The 22837-nt window shown below is 45.0% G+C and overlaps 5 protein-coding genes across 5 annotated transcripts; all 5 read left to right on the top strand.

Annotated features, from left to right (window-relative positions):
- Positions 1-132: 132 nt before the first annotated feature.
- Positions 133-1008, top strand: F4813DRAFT_378529 (transcription initiation factor IIE, beta subunit; the record flags this gene model as incomplete). The annotated part of the gene is made up of 1 exon (XM_049245346.1): positions 133-1008. The coding sequence occupies one exon, from the start codon at positions 133-135 to the stop codon at positions 1006-1008; it is 876 nt and encodes a 291-aa protein (XP_049104173.1).
- Positions 1009-1967: 959 nt separating this feature from the next.
- On the top strand, positions 1968-3340 carry F4813DRAFT_343857 (uncharacterized protein). Its single transcript, XM_049241581.1, has 3 exons — positions 1968-2145; positions 2197-2448; positions 2525-3340. The coding sequence occupies exons 1-3, from the start codon at positions 2104-2106 to the stop codon at positions 2813-2815; spliced, it is 585 nt and encodes a 194-aa protein (XP_049104172.1). The 5' UTR covers positions 1968-2103; the 3' UTR covers positions 2816-3340.
- Positions 3341-3678: 338 nt separating this feature from the next.
- On the top strand, positions 3679-5121 carry F4813DRAFT_396903 (uncharacterized protein; the record flags this gene model as incomplete). Its single annotated transcript, XM_049247875.1, has 4 exons — positions 3679-3837; positions 3926-4030; positions 4083-4417; positions 4484-5121. The coding sequence occupies 4 exons, from the start codon at positions 3679-3681 to the stop codon at positions 4650-4652; spliced, it is 768 nt and encodes a 255-aa protein (XP_049104171.1). The 3' UTR covers positions 4653-5121.
- Positions 5122-17573: 12452 nt separating this feature from the next.
- On the top strand, positions 17574-19024 carry F4813DRAFT_378528 (uncharacterized protein; the record flags this gene model as incomplete). The annotated part of the gene is made up of 3 exons (XM_049245345.1): positions 17574-18006; positions 18061-18200; positions 18254-19024. The coding sequence occupies 3 exons, from the start codon at positions 17574-17576 to the stop codon at positions 19022-19024; spliced, it is 1344 nt and encodes a 447-aa protein (XP_049104170.1).
- A 1421-nt stretch (positions 19025-20445) lies between these two features.
- F4813DRAFT_102103 (thioredoxin-like protein) lies at positions 20446-22532 on the top strand. Its single transcript, XM_049238397.1, has 2 exons — positions 20446-21377; positions 21627-22532. The coding sequence occupies exons 1-2, from the start codon at positions 21098-21100 to the stop codon at positions 22244-22246; spliced, it is 900 nt and encodes a 299-aa protein (XP_049104169.1). The 5' UTR covers positions 20446-21097; the 3' UTR covers positions 22247-22532.
- Positions 22533-22837: the final 305 nt, after the last annotated feature.

Genomic DNA, 22837 nt, shown 5'->3' with positions numbered 1-22837 from the left:
TTTTAGGTACTTCGCTTTGTTTTCCATTCCTTCTTCTTTCTTCATCCGTCTCTTGACGAGATCGCTTTCACCAACCAGCCTTCTAGTCGCCATATCACATACATCGCAGGAATCTATTTCAACCCGCCCATCATGTCGCCTTCCAAACCTGCCAACGGCATAAAAAGGCCAGCACCTGCCTCATCGGCCGCATCTCCATCCGGCGCGAATACGAGCAAGACCGACAGCAAGCGTCAGAAACGCGACGGGAATACTACTACGACGAATCATGCCTCGACCCCAACGCCCGCTGCCGTTGCTGCTGCCGCTGCTGCGAAAGACTTCGGCGAACACAGTAATACACATCTTTCATTCGCTGTCGAATTCCTCAAAGAAAAGCGCAGTCCTAGACCTCTACAAGAGATCTTAGATCACCTGACGCTGCAGCACCTCCCCGAGGATCAACAACGCGCGTTCGTTCATAGTCTAAAAACCCATTCGCGTATCCTGTTCAGCCCAGCCCCGAAATCCAAAGCTAGTTCAAGCCAGCAACCCGAATGGCGCACCGGTACATACGAGTACAGAGCCAAATTTCCCGGTGTAGTTTCCAAGGTAAAACTACTAGAATATTTGCAACAGAGGAAGGACCAAGGAGGCATTTCAATCAAGGATATCAAAGATGGCTGGCCGGACTGCGATACTGCTATTGAAGAGCTGGAGCGGGAACACAAGGTCATGGGTATACGAACCAGAAAGGACACCCACGCACGAATTATCTGGCCCGATACTCCAGATCTGCATCACGATGTAGACCCGGAATTTCGAGTAATGTGGTTCCAAGAGGCCCTACCCTCTGTTGATGAAATGCCTAGGAAGCTGAAGGCACTGGGTCAAAAGGCCACAAGCGAGGTGAAGAACATAAACCTCGGCCAGAAGGCCCCACCGAAGCGGAAGAAGGCTTCTCGTGTTCAGAAGAAATTCGAGAATGAGCATATGAGGAACATCTTCGAGCAGCACAAGCGCAAGTGACCTCAGCCCAAGTCATCCAGTAAGAAATTTTAGGGTGTGTCCGTTAGTGAGAACGTTGGCATTGCATTAGGGTGTTTCTACGGTATATTCCCGAAATCAAGAAACGGAAAGGGGGGAAGCGAGCATTTACGGCGTTCGGTTGGTCTTATCTGATGAGGTGTTTCGGAACAAAAAGGGAAGGGTAATTTTGCCCTATATATACCTAGGTAATCATGGATATACGCATGCTCGGTAATAGGTATTAATGTGCGACGAGGACTTTCCGAATAAGCGACATGTCCCGCTGCATTATTCCCGTAAAAAGGTATAGGTATGAAGTAAACTTAAGACTAAGTGGTTTTGCCAATGCTGTCCTCTATTGAGACGTGACTTGGATATGGGTTTGCCAAAAAGCTATATCAAGAAAATCAGCTTTATAAAAACATAATTTGCTTTAAAAACCTGACTGGTCGGGTTATGATTTTAGTAAACTATCTAAAGTTATCATAAAATGCCATCTTCATTCTCTCCATGTTTTTGATTCGCTCCCTTTTTTATCTGGCCAAAATTATATCATCCAAGCCTTGATATTGGAAGAGCATCATACAAAATATCCGAAGAAACTTCACAACACCGAAAGTCTTATTAAGGTGCCTACAGCGCACATCTGGGGGTTACACGACAACAAAGCTCTAACTGGCAGTGAGGCCCTGAGTCGCATGTGTAACCCTAACAATTATATGAAGTTTGTTCATGATGGAGGGCATGAAATACCACAAAGTAGCCATCTGACTGGGGCTGTTCACATTGTTAGAAGGGTTGCACGCCTTAGTAGGCTATGCTAAGCCGGACCTACAGTTTAATTTAAGAACCAACATGCAGACATAGACAAAGGCTTGGGTACAAATCAGATATATGGAAATGGTCCCCCATTTGTACCTACCTACACGTGTAGGTCACTACCTCTTGGTACGTAGGAACATACCTATACGTATCCCTAGGTAGCCCCTAAAGTTGGATAAATATATATATATATATACATCAAACCGGCTCAACCTCTATTCTTGCACGCTGGTAAACTTCTTTCAAACACCACACACCCACAGTCTGATAATAATGGCGCAATTTCGAATCGATGGCTTTGCGATCGTTGTAGGAGTATGTGCCACAATATCTTACCCTAAGATCATGTATCCTAACCTCATGTAGGCAGCAGGCGGCATTGGACGAGAGGTTGTCTTAACGTTTGCTGAAGCTGGCGTGAAGGGTATCTTGCTAGCCGATATCAACTCTGAAGGCGTCGCTCAAGTCGCGGATCAAAGCAAGGCTTTGGCATCAAACCCCAAATATCGGTGTATTTCAACCGTAGTCGACGTTGTAGATGTTGCGTCTGTGGACGCTCTAGTCAATCTTGCCAAGACTGAATTCGACAGAGTTGACTACTGCGTTAACGCATTCGGCGTGAGATAACCTGTAAAAGAAGTCCTTGGAAAGAGGTCCTGAGCTGCAGAGCTGAACTAATCTATAAACGATTCAGGTCGACGTTGCTTCTTACGTTTCATTTGAGGATACTGACCCCGACGACTATGACAGAGTCCTCGGAATCAACACAAAGGGCGTGTTCCTTGTTACGCGCGCTGTGGCCAAAATCATGCAGTCGCAGGAACCTGTCTCGGTTGATCTGGGAAGACATGGACGGCGAGATGTCGGCCGTGGATCTATTGTCAATGTTTCTTCGGCTATGGCCCTTGTTGCCGTACCCGCGAAAGCCCCGTACACTACGTCCAAACACGCAGTTACGGGTATCACAAAGGCTGCAGGTTCGTAAACCACAAAAGATGTCTTCCGCAGCTTTAACTGCTTATAAGAACAGTGATGGATTTCAAATCTGCAGGCATCAGGGTCAACCAAGTATGTCCTATATGGGTCAAGACGCCGATGTTCGAAGAAGAATGCCGGAGAATCCCCGAGACGCCACAGATAATCGAGAAACTATCCCCTCTCAAGCGAGCCATCGAGCCAGATGAAGTCGCCTCGGCCTGCTTGTACCTTTGTAGCCCTACTGCTGTTTATCTAAACGGGATTACCTTAACCATGGATTCAGGGCTCACTGCAGGACCTATGATTGGTTGAAGGCATCATTTAGATCACCAGAACCATTCACGGAAGAGAGAGGGAAAGAGAGGGATTATGAATTGGTATCATTCGTTAGGAGGTTGATGTTGCTGTAGTCTATAAGTACGATACGTAGGTAGGTAACTCATTAGGTACATATATTCATGATCTAGCTACAATAAATCACCCTTATTGACCAGGTAGGCAGAGACTTAAGTCAGTATTGCTATCTTGCATCCATTAATGTATGGTTTGTTTTTTAAAGGTTTTTTCTAAATAGTTAAATGTTAACATGAAGTTTCTTTATAGCTTTTTATACTGCATCCAGTTTTTACCCTGGCTTTGTTCAAGTATGTTAGCCTGCATTTCAACAAAGATTGCTTTTGCAATCCCATAAAAACTAATCTGATTTCTCTAAGTCATGGACTTAAGCTATTCTTAGCTTTGCTCTTCCTTTGAAATTCTTCATTAATTCTTGCCTTTGTAATTATCAGCTTCTAGCATCACTCGTCTTTGATATACGCATTTGAACCCGTGCTTATGTCTACCCAACAAAACGTATCAATGCCGACTAATATGGAAGCTGACGATCGTGGTCCCGGCCTCCGAAGTTTCGTAATTGTGATGTTGATATTGACAGTCGTAGCAATCACGCTGCGTTTTTGGTCCCGAAGTCTATCAACATCACATAAATTACGTTTCTGGTGGGACGACTGGATAGCTCTGACAGCTGTGGTATGTTATCCATATGAAATGTCGCATCACCCACGTGGCTCATAGGGTTGGTATAGTGAAAATGCCCTCAAACTGACAAAATGTGCAGCCTTTCGTGGTCGTCGAATTTGGACTTATTTTCTACATGCTGAGCTTAGGACTCGGCCGCCACATGAACACCCTGCCGACTGAGAATGTTGCGAAGTCTTTGCTGGTCATATATATCATATACTTTGTTTATGGCATGGGTTTATTCCTGACGAAAGAGTTTGCACTCTTGCTACTTGGCCGCGTTTTCACCCGAAAAGTGCACGGAACTTGGTTCAATTATTGCCTTTGGATTGCTCATGCGCTCAATATTTTCCTGGCTGCTCGGTATTATCTTTGGCACCGTTTTTATGTGCGATCCAGTTGCGAAGAACTATATACCAGACATGGATGGACGTTGCGTTGATACCGGAGCGCTCTGGATAGGAAGTGCAGTCCCTAGCGTGCTAATAGATTTGTTCATCTTAGTTCTGCCTCTACCCAAGATATGGGGTCTTCAGATGAGCCTTGCCAAGAGGAGTGGCATTACTCTGGTATTCATGTTGGGATACTGGTAGGCTAACGTGTACATGAAGAAAAAGAAAAGCACACTTAGATAAGGCTAACATTCTCTCAATAGCGTCATCATCGTATCTCTTGGTCGTCTCATTACTGTGATCAAATCCGCCGACTCCCTAGCAACAGACCTTACCTGTGAGCTAGCCCACTATACTGACAATGGCATTCATCCCCCATTAGCTTCCATAAATACTTTTCTTATTTGCAGTGGAAGTTCACTGATCCTCTGAAAGATGAAGGTGTGCCGGCGCTTTATTGACTGTGCGCCGAATCCCCTATTACGCTTATTAGCATCTGTTTACCTACTATGATTCTCTTGGTCGCCACCTAGTACTCAACTACGTTTCCCCCCTGTCGAACAAAGTCTCTCCTTTGATAAGTTCTCATAAGTTCTCGGGAAAGCGGTAGCAGACTACGGAGCCACACCGGAGACATACAAAGTAGCCGAAGCTTTTGCTTAACAGATACTAGGGGTGACGAAAGACATGCCAACTCCGCTGGAGGGGGGAGTATGAATTCTACAGAAAGTAGCTGGCAGATCCTCCACCTTACACCAATATAAGATTATAAGGTTTACGTAAAAGGCGGCAAAGATGGTTATGAAAGTTGTTTTGATTTGATATTAAACCAGTCAATTTATATAAGCAAGACTGTGGAAATAAGTGTTTAAAACGTGTAAAAAGAATTTGAAAAAAAAACCCCTTTAAATATTTTTGTTTATATTAAATTTAAATAAATATGAAAAACCAAAGTAATAACGGGAATTAATAATGTTAATGGCGGGCATTCCAAAGAGATATTTTAAAGGTCCGTGTAAGTATTTAATTTACCCACTTGACATATCTTAAACGTAAGCTGGAAGGAGTTGCTTGCGATTGGTTAGTTACAGGTTCTAAACTACCAGAATCATATCATATCCTTGAAAAGACATGCAAACCAAACTTGGAAGATCTTACAGGTAACTAGCCACGCTATATAAGCAATCGTGGCTCCAATAGGTATCACAGGGTTGTCAGCAAATCCTTCGATCTATTAGTTTAATCCACTTCAATGGACTGCGTCAATGATGAAGGTCATCTATTGGTAAAGACGCGAGCTTGTTGAGCAACGAGGCGAAGCAACAGCAGATAGTCAACACTGGTGGTCGTTGATGACTCGAATATAGTTGCCTGGTTGGTAACTTATTCTAGTTACGTCTATCCAATCAAGATTATGGACACCTTTTTTCTCTGGATGGGCTGATGCAGTTATGGAAAGTCGCTGATATCATGTCGCTCCTAGCCGCTTTTGTGAGTTATTATATAACCGCAATATCCTGTAGCCAACCCAATCTTCTAATTGTAGGATCTAGCTTGCTTTTTATTGGTGCTATAGGCTCCAATAAAGATAGTAAATTGAACACCTTCATTTTAGGACCTTTGATTTGTAGTGCTGTTCCATGCTATGCCTTTTGCCAGGTATTCTTCTATCACCAACTCAAATTCCTCTCATACTAGAGCTAATCGGACCGATGGACTATAACATTTGAATATTCCGGGAGGGATTATAGGTTTATTGATTGGATTACTCGTAGTAATCGGCATGGTAGGTTTGTAGTATACTAGTAGTTGGCTGAATCACTTGCGCGACGTTTCGTCCAACATTCTATTGAGAGATGCTAATTATCAACTTTCAAGCCAATTAGCCCTATCCTGTTGTATGTTTCTGTAACGAGCTGGGAACATTCGTAGTCGTCATGCGGGCCCTCGATTTCGGCGCTTTATGTGCGAGAATGTGATGATCTAGTACTATATCGGTCGTATTAGGTAGTATGAATTTCGACGATTGAGAGAAACCAATACTGCTATCCTTTGATTAGCAGTTGTAGTTTCGCGCAGGCAACTCTGTGTCTGACCGGGCACTAATCTAACCTAACCTAGATCACTTACCATTGAACTATCATTAGAATAGCCGTCCAATGCAACGTCAAAGTTGTTTGCTCTCCGTTCCAGCCAAGACTCAATACTGGTAGATAGATCGTTCACTAGCTCCACATTGGAAAAGAAGCTGATTCTGTTTCCTGAGTCTAGCCTGAGTAGCGCCGATATGGTTATGTCGCATCGCCCCGCGCACCAGTTGATAATGCTTGCGCGATGCTTGGCTCGTGACGTTAGGATGATCCGTGCCGGCGAACAAGAACACGTGTAGTATAGACTGTATAACTAGTCAAACATAACTGTTAGATAATTTGAGAACGTTTGGTAGAGAACATGCCTATTGCAGAGCCCCTATTCTGGAGGTATGGTTGAGTATCGGGACATATGCGATATCTTAGAATAGTAAAAAAATAACATACGCTGTTCCTCCCTATAGCGAGGGAAAGACGCGTATTCAGGAGGACTGGAAGTTCTTTTCAACTATTTGTTGAGAACCGTGTGCCTTTCGTCAATATTTCTAAAGATTGCCCAAATCCGTCAGTTCATTGGTATATGTACATTTTTCGCGAATTCTGCGGTTCGGGGCTCAAGGTAGAATATTATATAGCGCGTAACTATATCGAAGAGATTGCTTATATTAGTATTTGTACACTTGTAGAGTAGCAATTCAAGATTATATGGTACTAAGGACCGTGACACACTGACAGTCGAATATGTTGGTAGTAGATACCATGCCTAGCCCCTCAAGCTTACATAAACCAGTATAGGATGGTTTATAGAGCTGGCATTGTTATTTTGTTTTTGTAGATAGGATGCTTCTAATGGATGAATATGGTAATAAGAGGTCGATCGTCTCCATACCGTATTCCACTAACTTCCAGTGCTTAGGTGTCCTATCTTTTTAGGGTGTAGAGATATTTTCGGTCCTTCAATGAGTGATGAAGGTAGAAAACGATACAATGAGGCTGACAGTATGGTAGCAAAGCTTAGCCTCGTGGCGCTCCAGACGCCGCAGTAGGTAATTTGGAACCCCCTGGGATACACATATAATATCATTTTTCTACACCACCCGTGCAAAATTTACTTGGATTCTTCTGTTTGCAGAAATAAACCCCTAATACTAAAACCCTCACAATCTGCTCAAAGATATAATAAATTTACTCAAGAGACTATGACACTGCGTTAGGAATATCTACTATTGATCGCCTGATTTCTAGGGTCAATAATGGACATGATTTTATCGCGCAGGTAACTTTGTAATACCGGGAGGAACTGTGAATTTGAGACTTAGTGCAACAGAATTCTCGGTGAACTGCTTCACGTTCTTGTTTTGTCTTAATGGCTGTTTTCTATCGGACAGGGGATGTTGCAAACATCCTTTAAGGCACAATAATGTACGAGCATATAACTTTTTTAATGATCAAAATGCCTAATCTAAGTAAGTAAAATGTTTAGTTATGTATTTTCATCATGAATATAAAGACGCTGCTTTTATTGTACGAACCAAAGCAAATATTTGTAGATGCAAATTTTTTTTTTTTCAATAAATGCAAGGTATGTCAAATAGTTGCCATGTATGTCAGGGCCAATCTTCTTCTAAGCAGGAAGTAATAATTCTACGCCGTAGAAGATATTCCAGCTTGGTAAAGCGTGTATCATAAGTTATCGAAACCTACCTTGGTTGCTAGCTGTACGGGAAGCTATCTAGGATATTTGCGACGCTACATTGGGATCCAGTCCTTCTATGGGAAGCCCCTGCCATGCCGACTCGTTCGATATGCCGTTGTTTTGTATTTTGCCTAATCTACGAACTTGTCAACGAATTCAAGGCACCGCTTTGACTTACTAGCGTATCCCTTTAGCTCCTAGGTCAAGGCCCCGTTGGGGGGATGATACCAAAGAGGTGGAGACGACACGGCCAAGCTAACAGCACATCCCAGGATAACGAGCACCTTGCTCCAGGGAGGTTAAAAGACATATCTTGGGAAAATAATGGCGCAGTGCAACCTAAAATCCCACACTAGCGGGTGGTAGTCGATCCGGCTGCTTCGCTCACCTGGTTACGATGAGCCCTAAGAAAACGTGGTTCCCCCCCCCTAAATAAATCATCTAGTCTAGATCAAACAACCCAAGTAGTATCCAGCGGGATCAGTAGTGCATGAAACAAATATCCGTCATTGGGACTAATCATTATCTCAACTTAGCAATATAGGTCTGGCCAATGCCACAATACTCATGAGCCTCGACAGCCTCACAAGTCTTCAACAGGTGCCATTGGAGGTCGTAAATTTGGTTTTTGGTGTTGAAGACACACAGTTTATGGCGCCTCGTTCTCATCTACAATATTCCTACAAAATCTGCAGGCGAGCACAAATATTCCTCAGGCTTGAGACTATTAAGACCAGGCTACCGCTGCGAAATTGCATCTCAGACAGCCTTAGCTCCCGTTAACGATTCAGCTGCCGTCAACTAATGGGCTACCTATTATCAATGGGATCGCAAATTGTTCAGGTCAATAACGGATATGCCGTAAGTGGCACGCAGCCCAGGTTTTGGGGGAAATTGTAGTGACATCCCATGAATCTCAAAGCGCTTTATTCCACACCTCGATGAAGTACTCTTCGGTATTCGTCGGTTATCAAGTTGTACCTGGTGAATATAAGGATGTACTCGACTGTAAATCGGTCAGATGTCATTATTATTGATCCTGACTATTAATGCAGTGACGACCACGGCACGAAACCTACATATGAATTTTACGCCGTAGCTCCCGTAGTGGGTTATGTAGGATGATCATTCGATTACGATGTACAATAAGCGAGTCTCTTTATGAGCTTCCCTTTTAGAATCAACAAGTATACCCTTGGACTGTTTACTTGAAAAAAGATAATACAACCCGTCTTTATTGGAGCCATACGCGATGTGATATAGAAGTCCATGAACAACTATCCCGGTTTCGAAAAGGGTCTTATGTCACTTTGCTGCGGGCGACCAATAATTAGCAGGTCGTCAGGATTCTAGATGAGACGTCCAGAGCAAACTAGGTCTTCAGTAGGTATACATAGCCGTAGGCTCCTGTAGCTAGCTTAGAGTCCCTCGCGGAACAATGAGGTTCTTTCCTTGCTTCTTGCTCCACCTCATGACACAAGTAGCAATCTATAAGCTTAGTAACGTAGTCCTAGAGGGTGACTGGCATCACTATTACGAATGCAGGAGGCCTAGGTGATGAAATGGTGTAGTAGGATCGAAGAGTATTACCCTCAAGATAGGGGGGCTCGCGAGTCTATCTACAAAGTATGGTCTTGATACAATACTATTAGAACGGGTCTACTACTATACACAGTAACAACTCACATTTGACAAGTTGTGCGATATCTATTCCGGATTTGGATGGCTTGCAGCAATAGGCTCAACGTTTATAGTTACCTTAAAGGTGGAGGAGTCGAGAAAAGCGATCACGATCTCGAAGTGCCACCGCATCCATTCCAAGCCTTGAATTCTTAGGGTCGCTCTCGGTATGTACGGTGTCAAACCTTTACCCTCTAATGGTGGGCTGTTGATTTCTCTTGAGTAGTTTGTTAAGACGCCATGGATTAATGGTGTTGCGCCTTATAATACTAATAGGACATATTTATCGATAGACTTCATCGGTATAATATCCTATGAAACATGAATCTTAAACACATCATGACAGCATATATACCCTCTCAAGATGGTATACGGCATTGGCTTTTTATTGATATACATAGGATAAGGTATATAATGTATCTATATCGTCGTTTCAAACAAGAGCGAGTTATCTCGGCCCGAGTGTTTGTACGGAGGCCTATTGCGGGTTTTAAACATCATTGGTGGCAGGCGGCATTCAAGTCTGTCAAAGCTATAAACACGTCCGCCTCACGAATTCATAGGCTGTGGCTTATCGCACAACTGGCTTACATGCACGTCAACGTAAATAGAAAATTATGGGGATTGTAATGAAAAAGCTATGGGCCCGCTCAATATGGCGAGAGATGTCAAGTTCGGAGGTTTGACGAAACTAGCTTAGGCGACGTCTCAAGCCCTTGCGCGCGAGCATGGGTGCTCGTTATTAAAGAATAAGTCTGCGTGCATTTCACGCGTGCTCGCCGGCGGACTTAGCTGCGGAGAAGCTTGCCCATAGCTGAACATTCACAGAGATAACCGCCCAGACTAGATATAATATGAGCTGTGCTCGTAGGCGAACATGTGCAACAACAACAAAAAATGCGCCTAAGTAACCGTGCTTCCTTTCGGGCATTTCTGCGTCCCAGAGAGTCGGACGACCCAGAGGAAAGGTCTTCAAGGGTGGCAATGGTAGGCAAGGGGGACATTCAGACAGGGGACTCACCGGTTCTGGGTTCGCTTAGGGTTGTATTGGACCGCTACTACGTAGTAGTGGATGGGGCGCGGATGCGAACCGTGTGCCGGGAAGACTAGGGCATTCCCTGCCCAGCGGAATGGAGTCGATAGGCCAACGTACCTACTGGTGTACCTACATAGGGTTGACTGCTAGGCATTGCATGTAGTCGAATGATGTTGTGTTGACATTGTTTTCAACAGTATGCTACATCGACAGCATTGCTGAATCTTCAAACGTGTTGTACCAACTTAAGGATTCAACTCCAGAATCATAGGTGGTCATGAAATGAACACTCATATATATATTTTTGTTCAAACTAGGTACCTACCTACTTACTTACCTAGGTTAGGCACTTCGTTGTTAAACTTAGTCATGTCTTGACCGCAAGCTGACCCCTTTGTATCTATGCTACTGTTTATGTTCTTAGTAACACCTCTACAACCCTTCTGTGGTGTCGTATTGGAACTGTTCACGCGCATTAGCGGAAGTAACACGGCACCCGGGATAGAACGAGGAGCTTTTCCGTGGCCGCCGGCCGTGAAGCCCCCGATGGGCATTACAAGGCACGACAAAAAGCCTAACGGGGATAGGCGGTGAGGGCATTGGGTATGGTGGGTGGACTTCCCGGGTAGCTATAAATTAGTCTTATACATAGCGAAGGCTTGGTGACGACGTGGAGACATTCGCATAGACAGGACGAGCTAGAATCACTACGGAAGCACTCTTCCAAGTAGGTATTCCTGTTGCGTCGATCTTAACTGTGCGCCACCCCTTTTGGGGGTCTAAGGCTGAGCTCGTGATGAGCCCCTTCTTCAGTAAGTAGATTCTCCCATATGATTATTGTGATGTGAGCCTCATATTGCGAGGTGAGATTGTCGTCCTTGTTTAATGGGTGGTTAAGAATTGTTACAATTTCGACACAAATCTTGGGCCATGATACACACGTAATGGTCGTGTGCTCTGCCAGCCAGGCTCCCGACAATGATCACTTTCGTAAGGACTAGACAGAGTCAATTTTTAGCTAGTCGAAAATGAAAGAAGGGAATGCGGATGCGGGTGTTGTATCATCACTTCTATCCTTGAAGTTCCACTCACATCGCAAAGGCTAGTACTCGGGGCGCGCCGAAATCTGATAATTCCGCTTTTCCCTAATAGAGTGCCCCCTATACCTATTGGAATTATCATTTCTCGCTCGGACGTCTTCAGCTTTGGGTATGTGGAAGGTCTCTTCTTATTAGTATGGAAAATTGAAGGAGTATAGTGAGTAGACTCTAGTGTTAGAGCTTTATTTTAGTTACCTTTATTGAAATGGCTCGGCGAGCTACTCTACCCGAGCTCATTAACAATAGCAAACCAGATCGATTACATACACCCTACCTTCGCTATTGGCATCAAAAGATGAGCCTCGATGTGGAGCTAAATCCGACCAAGCTATGCTATTTATTACTTGATAGATACATGCACTAGAGTAGGAACGTGTTTTTGACGTCGGCTAGCAACGTGGCATACGCCGGCCCTTTTTGTAGCTCGGATTTTAGTTCCAAATCGATACGTGCGTGATGCTGTCCAGCGTTGTAGTAAACTTGGCATATCATGAGTTGGAACACAACTCTCCCGATGTGAGGTATCTTGTATTACCCAAAGGACATAGTTGCTGGCAGAAGAGTTTTCTACGTGGCTTATGAAGCAACTTTACTGGTAAGTCGTCAGCTTTAGCTACAAATTGAGATCTCATGATAATGAAACTGTTCAAATCACAACCAACATATTGTTCTAAACTCGTTGCAAACAAGCTAACGCTCGTTGGTATAATGGCTAAGAGTGCTACCAGTTATTGTTGTATAGAAAACGACATTTTAAAGTCATTCCTCGATATGACATGTTGCATATTTACCAACAGGAGGTATCTAACACCACAATAGTCTATATTTCAAATTAGCCATGAATATTTTTTATAGATATCTACGAGCTGGGAACATGCGCAAGCAAGAAGCTGCAAAATATTGTTAAATACCTACCTGGATTACTACCTATGACACCTTATCGACTTTTGCTACCTAATTAATGTTATGCTCTCGTCTTGACCTAAGACACAATCAAATAGCCGAATGAATCAACTATTCTGAACACTACCTCGATAAGATGGATGAACGGCTTAGGAAGATTGATAACCCTTTCCACAGATGATAACCGTTGTTCGATAGTAAATACACAGACTGTTAAATGCCTGTCAATTTAGTTACATCCCAGATCCAGATTGGAATTGTGTTTGTGGTTCTAGAAGGAAAGAGTGGAAGTCATGGAAGCGCAGGGGTTGCTCCGCTTTTGGCAGCTTGGACGGCAAAGCTTCGAGAATGTTTTTATTCGTATGGCCGAACAAATTGATGTCATTGTTGGTAATGCCTGCGAAATGAAGGTGCCGCTAGCAAGGCGCGGGAGATTCCCATGCCACGGATCAAGCAACGATCCATTGCCTTGAACTAGTCTACGTAGTAAGGGGGACCATGTCCGGGTAAGGCGCTCGGCCGAAGGGATAAAGCATAATCAGATCGAAAGATTGTCATAATTATTGAAATAAATAGGGAGGGGGGAAAATATAACTCGCCGTAGTAATTATGCCGTGGCTAGTATAGGGTAGCTAGACGTCCGCGGCGCCGTTATGTACAGGCTCCTGTTCACGCAATGTAAGACGGGGATGGTTTCCAGAGAGAAAAGATCCTTTCAATGTTGGCGTGTCCGGGTCCAACGCTTTTCTTCCGCTTCTCTAAATCTTCCAGAATCTTGCTGTGTTGGGGTTAGGGCCAATTTCGGGCCTGTTTGGAAACCTCATGCGCCGGGGTGCATTGGATGATGGAACCCATGCCTTTCCCCACAGCTATCCAACCATCCATACATACCGTACCATACCGTACGTGCGATGGCAGAGGCCACTCGAGAGGGTACACTGTCGAAAACGTGGTTATGTATCATTTCGTGTCCTACTCTTACTGAGCAGCTGAAGATAAGCGTGATTACACGAGGCTATAAGCTGCGGACAGCTGTGTTGTTCTCAGCTGGTAATGCTGATAGGAATGCTGCGCTGATACGACTCGGTCTTTCTCCATGATCTCGGGTTGATTTGGAACTGGAGTACTGTATGAGATAGAGTGCGAGAAGACCAGATGCCCTGGATCTTCCCGGCATTATCTGCATCTTCCCGTCGTGAAAAAAGTGACGTGTTAAGTTGGAGATTCATCTTATTTGATGATGTCGATATGTATACGACTGCTAGAATCAAAAGTAAAAATTTGATATCTGAATTATAACTTATGAGCTATCTACCTAATAAAGAAGGGGGTCGTCCTTTTTTCTCTGTACCTAGTCTATACTCTGTTTTGATTGGACACGGCCGTAGAAACACTTACCTAAGAAATAAGAAAAAGGAATAACCCTCCCTCTCACACTCGGGGAAGTCGAGGGTAGTGTGGGTGTGATGTGAGATACCTCCTTTACGGTACGTACTCACTTCGTACACGGATCCCCCACCGGGTTACATGTATCGTTGTTTGGTACTTCGTATATTTTAATGTTTCATTTTGGCACAAGAACAAGAGGAAAAGTACCTAGCCTAGGTGAGTAAAGTGTGTAAGTATATATGTAAAGGTAACTAGTTAAAAAGAAAGAAAATAATCAAACATTCAAAATCCAGGCATTTGGTGTTGCCGTTGCATAATAGCCCATACTAGTCCGGATTTATTATTGCTAGATTACCATCACTACCATCATGGAGTTAAGCCTGGATGTGCAATTTTGATTCTACCTGGTATTCTTTACGGTCAGTGAGGGTTACTGAGCGGAATGCACCCCCGTGGCTAGTGGCTAGTCATGGCTATGTAGTCCCTATTTATGGAAACGATGAACCGCCATGGAAGCGGAACAAGCAGAGAAGTACATCTTATTTACAAGGATGTTTCTCTCTTATTAATTCTTGCCTTCTTACCATGTCATCGGTACGTGTTAATCCCACGTCCTCCCTTGGACGACTCTTGGGTTGACTTGAGCTGCTTGCTAAGTCTGTGAGTCTAGGCAGTTCCGACGGAAAATGACTGTTGACTCGTAACTGGTAACTGGTACTGGTAATTAGTATTTTCACTGCTCAGTATTCGTCACCCTACCAAGATTTATCAACAGCCTTCCGAGATACCTACTTTAATTCCGATGCCGAATGCGCTGGTATTGCACAGCGTATGTATGTGTGTACTACCCCATGGTTTGTATATACCCAGACCTAGACCTAGACCTAGACCTAGGTCAAGTAGGTATGATGTATGTAAACCTGTATGATGTATATCATCATATGCATGTATGTACCTTATGCGTCGTGTTAGCTACTGTTATATGGATATTGCCCACATGAAAAAAAGCCCGCCTGTCTCATTCCCCGTAGATTTCAACGTTCGTACATAAAATTTCACCCTTAATGGTGTTTCACTTGTTGCAATCAAGTGATTATGTACAATGGCACGTCTGGGGGAGATCATGTCAATATCGCGGATGGTATGAGCGGATCCCGTTATATGGGTCTTTACTGGGATGATAATTGTGCCTGATGCCAAGGTAAGTAATGTTCAGACCGGCTCCTCTCCCTGGGTCCTGGGGCCTGGGGCTGCCTGGGTACATGATCGAATTATGCGTTTGATATCTACTACGGAATACCTAATACATGGTAATCTATAGTATTGGTATTTAAGTTGCTCACATATCGATCTAACAAAAGAAAAGAATACTTATATATATAAATATATAAATATAGAATAGAGAATTAACCTCGATATATCTCGATACGTATAATGAGAAAAGTTGAATAAGTACTGCCGAATCGGGACGATCCGAAAAGCCCCGACAGTTTTTTTCTTCTCTTTTTTCTTTTCTCGCTTTAACCTACAGGGGTCAAGCTTCCAGAAAACAAATTCAATACTTAAAATGGTTTAGCGCATATTGGATAATGCTTAGACTACTTTACTTTATCGATACCCGTGCGACATTGTACGCGCATGTACGTATGCTACTTTGGTACCCGTGTAGCTGTAGCCCTATTAAAATGCGGTTTTATTGGACCTTTCTGGAAATGAACAAGGGTTGAGAGAGAAAAAAACAAGTAAGAAGAAAAGGGGAGAAGAATTATTTAATATAATATTTCTTCTTACGTAGAAGTTTTTTCTTTTATTTCTCATTTTAACGCCGGTATACAGAGACGCGACTAGACTGTAAGGGTTGCTGCATTTCTGCCTGGATTACCTATATGTATACGTACAGGTACGTAAGTAGGTAGCTTCGTGCTGTGTTTTTGTTTCTTTAGAGATAGATTAGGTACATGGTACCTACCGAGGTACCCACGGCAACGTTTACCTTTACCTGCGCGTTGTGGCCCCTGCTCCCGTTCCTTACCATCTTTACAGTGTGCTCTTACCAACCTTTACCAACCTTACCAACCTTACCAACCACAATGCGCATGCACCATTTTACCTGCCCACCGCCAAATTTATATCAAATGTACCAAGACGTAGGTATCTAAGTACTCAAGTACTATGGTACACCTCCCTCGACAAGCTTACCTAAAATAACCATCGATTTGGTCATTTCATCACTTCCATTATTTTTCCTTCCCTCGCCGTCACACATCCTTTTTTCTAAATTCCTTCGTCAACCTTTTTTACTCCGAGCCGGCCGTCTAGATATTAATCACCATAAGTAGCGGCGCTCTTGTTCCTCTTACGTTGTCAACCGTTAAACTTGGAAGAGCCCGAATAATTCCTCGAGGTACGTTAGGATCACAAGCTGCCCCATTCCCTCCCGCCTTAGTCGCCTAGCTCCGGATCTACCACGCGCTTTCTTTTGTTGCAGAGATAATATAGGCCGTTCGGTTTGCACGATGTGCTCCCGTAGTTGCTATACAATCTGATCACTTCCTCATGTCTTTCCCACGCGTCGCATTCAAGGGGCGGTTTGCCTTGACCGATCTATTGTCTGAGCTCGAGGTATCTTGCACCACGGAAGTCTTCGGTGCTACATAGCTCTGTCGACAAGGTCCAAGTCAACAAACATCATTTTGCATCCCGCATGTGTTACGAACGCTACCAAGCTGTTCTTAGTCTATAACATGCATACCTCTCCAGAGTGCTGACTCGATTAGGCTTGTTCAGGATTGCGGACCTTTCGCCCCATACTGCCTTAATAAACGCGAAATCGTGACTGGAATACCACCTCACTCGATTGTTTTTCCATCACGCCCTCCCGAATTCAGCTCCACGGCATACGCCCGCGATACTACCCCACCTTCGTCATCTTTCCTAATGATCAAAAGAGGAACATTTCTCTAGAGATTGTTACTTGTGCTGCTGTGCAGACTCTCCTTGAGATCCGATAGAAAAATTTAGGCGCATCGAGTTGTCTGGCCGGAAATAGTCTGGCTGAAACTGTGCGCAGCTTCTATCAAAGCAAACCGTCCACGTACCGCGGAAGTGTTAGATTGGACTCGTCAAGGTCAAGGCTGACGCGTATCAAGTCCAACTACCCGGGACCCTCTCACCATTGGCAACAAAGGCGATAATCTGTGTCTTATTGACTTGTACAGACTAAGATACTTGGATTATACGACGCCTTTATATCGAGTTTGGTGTATTTGTACTTGGAATTCACTTGAAACTGCCTAAAGAAGGAATAATCCTACCCTTCTATAGCGCGCGCAGCATAGTGAAGAGGTGATAATCCTATCGAGATTCGAGTTTGGGAAGCGTTATTCGGTTAATTTGGATTTTTGTTTTGGCCACGCCATGTCGAAATCGCCGTCATCAGAAGTGATGAATATCACAAATATGCTGGACAAGAAGAACGCGGCGGCAGCTGCTGCCGCAGCAGCAGCAGCGTCAGGTCGCTCGCCAGAACACCAACTTCTTCCCCATCCGCAGCTGACTCCGATCGGCATGGATCGTGCGAATTCACCGCACGGATCTGAGAGCTCCTACCACTCAGGCCCCCGCCCTGGCCAACAATTAGATGCCCTGAATGGGATGAGTAACGGTCGGCCCTATGGTTCCCCCACTGCAATGCATGCAACGATGGCCTTGTCCGACCCTAGTATGCCTCCTACTATGATGATTCCTGGCATGCCGCAGCTCTCCCACGCACTCTCTATGCCCTACAACAAACCTCCTGAGCAGTCCCAGCAGCCACAACCTCAACACAAGGCGTATCCATGCAGCACATGTCAAAAAGCCTTCGCGCGGCGCAGTGATCTAGCTAGGCACGGTAAGTCGTCCTATTATTAAGTAGATGAAAATGGTCGGTTCTAATATGTCTTAGAACGTATCCATAGTGGTATTCGTCCGCATGTTTGTGACTATGAAGGATGCGGAAAACAGTTTATTCAACGATCAGCTCTGACGGTGCACCAACGGGTTCATACCGGAGAGAAACCCCACATGTGTGAACGATGTGGCAAGGTATTAATTATCCCTATTTTCACGCAGAAGACATACTAACTCGAAATCTTCAGCCATTTAGCGACAGCAGCTCATTGGCCCGACACAGGCGTATTCACTCGGGTAAACGGCCGTATAAGTGCCCGTATGCTAACTGTCAAAAGACGTTCACTCGAAGAACTACGTTGACTCGGCACCAAAATTCTCATTCTGGTACAGTTGAAGAGGCGGCGGCAGCTACAGCTAATGCTCTAGCAGCACAGGCTAGCAGGAACGCAGCTCGCGTGGCTCGTAGTGATGGTGAGCCTGGATCAAACCATGGTTCACCACTGAATACACCCTCACCAGGCCAGAGACATATGTCTATCTCGCCTAGTGCCGAGCTCGCTGCTGCCAATGCGATGCGCAACAGCGACTATTCGTATGTGGGCAATGGTTCACTTCCGGTGCATATTCGTACCGATATGCAGTCCCAGAGTCCTACTTCGGCCCCGGGCTACCCAACAGGCATGCGACCTACTTCTCACCCAACGGTGTATCCGCCACCCCCTACTCTAGAGCCAAGTATAGAATCGCACCAGTCAGGTACTGGTAGTACAGGTGGAAGCCCTCATATGGGTAGTGTCGGGTGGCAATCGCCTTCGCACATGGCTTCACCCACCCACAGCAACAGTGGTAACAGCTACGTATATCCCGATCCAGATCAGCCATTTCTGGGCAGCAACAACTTGGGCCAGATGTATTACAACTCGGGTGCTCAAATTCGACGACCAACAAGCACGGAGCCCAGTTCAGCAGGATATGACGTTAAGCCACGTCCTAACGAGCTGTGGGCTGGTCAGTAGGATGACTTCCAAAGCGGTGTAGGATGGCGTTACGATGAGATCACGTACGCCTACAGATATGATCTTGCATAGATCTCCTTTGTTTCTTGCATCTTCCCTTTGTGTTATGGACGGCTCAATACCCAACGGCACGGCAGGTTTGATTATTCGCGACATGCGTTTGAGATGGCAAGTGGCGTTTGTCTCTTTTCTTTTGTCTTGTTTTCAGGCTTCAGATCAGGAATCCTACTACGAGGCAGTCTCGACTCAGTCTAGATACGTACGCCCTCGCATTAATCGGCCGAGGCATAGACCGCCGGTGCCACTAGTGGAACTTAATAATATCACGGGCCGATACTTGCATCTCACTTGATAGATTCAACTGAGATGGGGATGGTTTGTTGGAACTTTGCTTCTTCTTGTCGATTCGAAATAGACTGGTCGGCCTGGCGGTCTTCACGATACTACGCATAAATCGGCATAGGTGGAAAGGAAGGAAGTTAGGGATAAGGATCGGAAAAGATTTGGTCAAGGGACTCTGGAGTATTTGTTTGCTCTTGTAGTGGGTGGTAAATATGTAAAGAAAGACAGGAATCTGCTTGGTGCGATGGATTTCGTTTTAGAAAAGCACAAACGTACAGTGCGATGGTATGTCGATAAAAAGACTAGTCGCCGATATTGAGCATCAAGAATGAAAAGAAGATTTCGGCAGCGCTTTGAATAGAGAGCACAAGCTTCTTTTAATGCATGCTTGGTAGTTTACCTCATGGGGTGTACTACATCGCTTGTTGATAATTGTGGTCGAGGCTGTACGTACTACACACATAGTCAATTGATGGGATATATCAAGTCGTAGTTAATGGAATTATACTCGAATTATATTTAAAGTTGCCCATTGTGGAAAACATTTATTTTTTGTAAGCTCATCATTTCCGTAGTCAATATAGCTTAGGTAGCTAAGGTAGTATTATACCACCCCACACCAATAGATACAGGTATATCCACAGACATTTTCGTATACATACCTAGGTTAGGTAGAGACAAGACAACATTCTGCATGCAGGATGTTGTACTAATCGGTGCCGTCTTTATCAGGTTCCTAGCACGGGATGCGCACGTTAAATCCCGGCGCGCGGGTAGGGTGGATGCGCGACTAGGTTTTTTTTGAGGATCAAACACCATGTCTTCTTCTCTCTGTGGTATACTACTCTGCAAACGACAAACGTCGATCCTCGGGCCGTTTTAACCTCTGCTGGGCGTAGATTCCTTGGCGGCGCAGTAAGGAAATACATAAAATCAAAAAAGGAAGCATTCGTCGTTCTCGTACGATTGTGACGAAATTAGCACCGCCAGCTAAGGCGGCGATGGCGTGGCGGGATCCGAGGGTCTAGCGCCCGGGGAAGTTTTTGGCGATTTTTTGATTTGTGATCATATGTAGGTATGTACGGGGTAGCTGCATAATACCTATGTACCTATGACCTATGTAATCCCTCCCCCCTTTTTTCCTTTTCTTTCTGTTTCCTCGGCGCGGCTACCAGCGCATCGTACTTGGAACTAGTTACAGCTCAGCTCTTGCTATACTCTGCATCGTATTTATTGATTATGTGATCTTTGGACTCCTACGAGCAAAAAAGAAATTGCTGAACCGATGCTGCTTAATGCAGGAGTACATTGCGTCTTGTCTCTTTCATGCATGCTGGACACGGCATTTTTGGTGTTAGAGTTTTGTACGGGCTGACGGCGTGGGACTAACTTGACTGATTATTTATTCATGTCTTGCGGTGTCGATTATTCCGCCAGAATGGAAATCCCCAAGGATGTGGTGAAGTCGTTGATTGGGCTTCTGCCCCTATTACAACTTTCTTACAACTCTCTTATTTTTCTTAAGCCGAGACCTCGGATATTCAAAATTCAAGCCCCTTGCTCCTTTCCGACGGTAATCCGAAGAGGGATATCACTTGCAAAAAAAATAAAAATAAAAATAAAAAATAAAAATAAAAATACCTAAAATAAAGGAACTAAGGGCCTCTTTACAACTCTTCTAGGAGTTCTGCCCTTAGTCTCAAGGATTAACGTCGCCTAAATCCTTGAAGCATGGCGAGGATACGGGACTTGCTGTTGCCTGTCGACGACAAGGACACTGAAGAGGTGGTAGTGAAAAAGGAGGATGAAACCACCAGGAAGGCCGATATTATACCCCCCGAGACGACGAGGTTTTTTGTGGAATTTATCTTGGATGTGATCTGTCCATACTGCTACATCGGGTTCAAAAATCTAAAGACCGCTATCGAGACCTATAGAGCCCGTCATCTGGAGGCAATTTTTGAGATAGTCTGTACTCCGTTTCTGCTTCATCCTCTAGCAGCTCGAAGTGGTAAGTCTTACATTCAACTTTCCAAGTCTCGAACATGGACGAAAGCATGAGACTATAATACACTCCGATCTTGATTGGCGGCTGTATACAGCACGTCTGATCCTCTACATATCATGTAACGACTCGACAGATGCTAGATGGAAGGAAGATAGACATATTCGTTTAACCCCAAACCAGGACACACACATAGGGAATCCCATGATCACTAACAGATTGACTAGTCAGCTAGCTAACCTGGCATTACCATAGCATACGATAAATCCGACTACCTAATCGCACGTACCCGAGGCCCCGCGTATTGGGTCGGCCCCGGACAGGCAGCTGGCATAAACTTCACCTGGGCCGGGCGCACGGGAAGCACCCGGAACGCGCACAAGCTTCTCCGGTTCGCACTAGAAAGCACGCCCACAACGACGCGCGGAGCACGTAATAGACGGGGGGCGTCAGCTCCGCCATTGTCACACACCAGCACTCGCTCGCCGTCATCGCCGTCCGCCACGAACGGCAACGCTCCAGCCCGGGGCCCAGCCCTCCAACTGCGCCTCCTGGAAGCGCTCTTCCGGGCACACCACGAGTCCGACGGGGATATATCAGACCCGTCGTTTCTGGCCGAGACCGCGTCCGCCGCGACGGGGTTCACGAGCGCCCAGATCCGCGCCGTTCTCGAGGACGCGAGCGAGGTGTGGGGCCGCGCGGTGAGTGCTTTGGTCGCGGAGGTGTCGTCCCCGCGGGGGCTCGCGGTGCGTGCCGTGCCTACGTTTGTGGTCAACGACCATTACGTGATTGGCGGGGTGCAGAGCGCGGAGTTTCTGGTTGATGAGTTTGAGAGGATACGGAGGGGTAGAGGAGGGTATGGTGTGGGGGGTTGATGGAGGAGGGAACTTTCATGGGGTAGTCGAGTCGTCTTGAAAGGGGCTGGTTATTTTTACTAGTTCCTAGAGCTTGTCTTCTCTCTCCTATTAGTTCTACCCTCGAGTTAAGGGGAGTGCGAGCCCGCCTGACCTGGAAGTTCAACAGGTCGAAAATAGCTATAATTGGAAGTTTGTGAATATTTAGCAAAAGGAGATATATCTAGCCACGGCTTTAAAAAAGAGGAAGGTAGCTACCGGTTATTCAGTATTGTTAAATACCTAAGAGCAGTGCAATTGTTTGGATCTTCTTATATTTTTAGCCTTGGTGAATATAGTTGAAGTGTATGGATATTATGGAGTCTATTTATGTCTGTAATATCTCCTCATGCAACATAACTAGTTGTTATTAGTATACTGTAGTTGTTTAAAAATATTTTAAAAGGTCTAGGCTTTTCTTGGCATACGGATGGGTAAGAAGACCTTGGAGACTCTACGATATGTGCACAAACTGGGTAGCTATAGACTATTTGCGTTATAATAGCCTAACCTAGTCAACTTCTCCGCAGCCTCATGCAGTCAACTACCGGTACATGATGCCGGCTGGACACC

The sequence above is a fragment of the Daldinia decipiens genome, assembly GCF_022478715.1.
Source record: "Daldinia decipiens strain CBS 113046 unplaced genomic scaffold F4813scaffold_2, whole genome shotgun sequence".
Taxonomy (NCBI): Eukaryota; Fungi; Ascomycota; class Sordariomycetes; order Xylariales; family Hypoxylaceae; genus Daldinia; species Daldinia decipiens.
This window is presented reverse-complemented; position numbering and strand designations above follow the sequence as displayed.

Bases quoted from the DNA above. Each gene is read 5' to 3' on its own strand.
- F4813DRAFT_343857 (XM_049241581.1), top strand. From the start codon at position 2,104: ATGGCGCAATTTCGAATCGATGGCTTTGCGATCGTTGTAGGA. The intron at 2,146-2,196 runs GTATGTGCCACA...AACCTCATGTAG, and splicing joins GCTTTGCGATCGTTGTAGGA to GCAGCAGGCGGCATTGGACG. The intron at 2,449-2,524 runs GTGAGATAACCT...TAAACGATTCAG, and splicing joins ACTGCGTTAACGCATTCGGC to GTCGACGTTGCTTCTTACGT.
- F4813DRAFT_102103 (XM_049238397.1), top strand. From the start codon at position 21,098: ATGGCGAGGATACGGGACTTGCTGTTGCCTGTCGACGACAAGGACACT. The intron at 21,378-21,626 runs GTAAGTCTTACA...GCATTACCATAG, and splicing joins TCCTCTAGCAGCTCGAAGTG to CATACGATAAATCCGACTAC.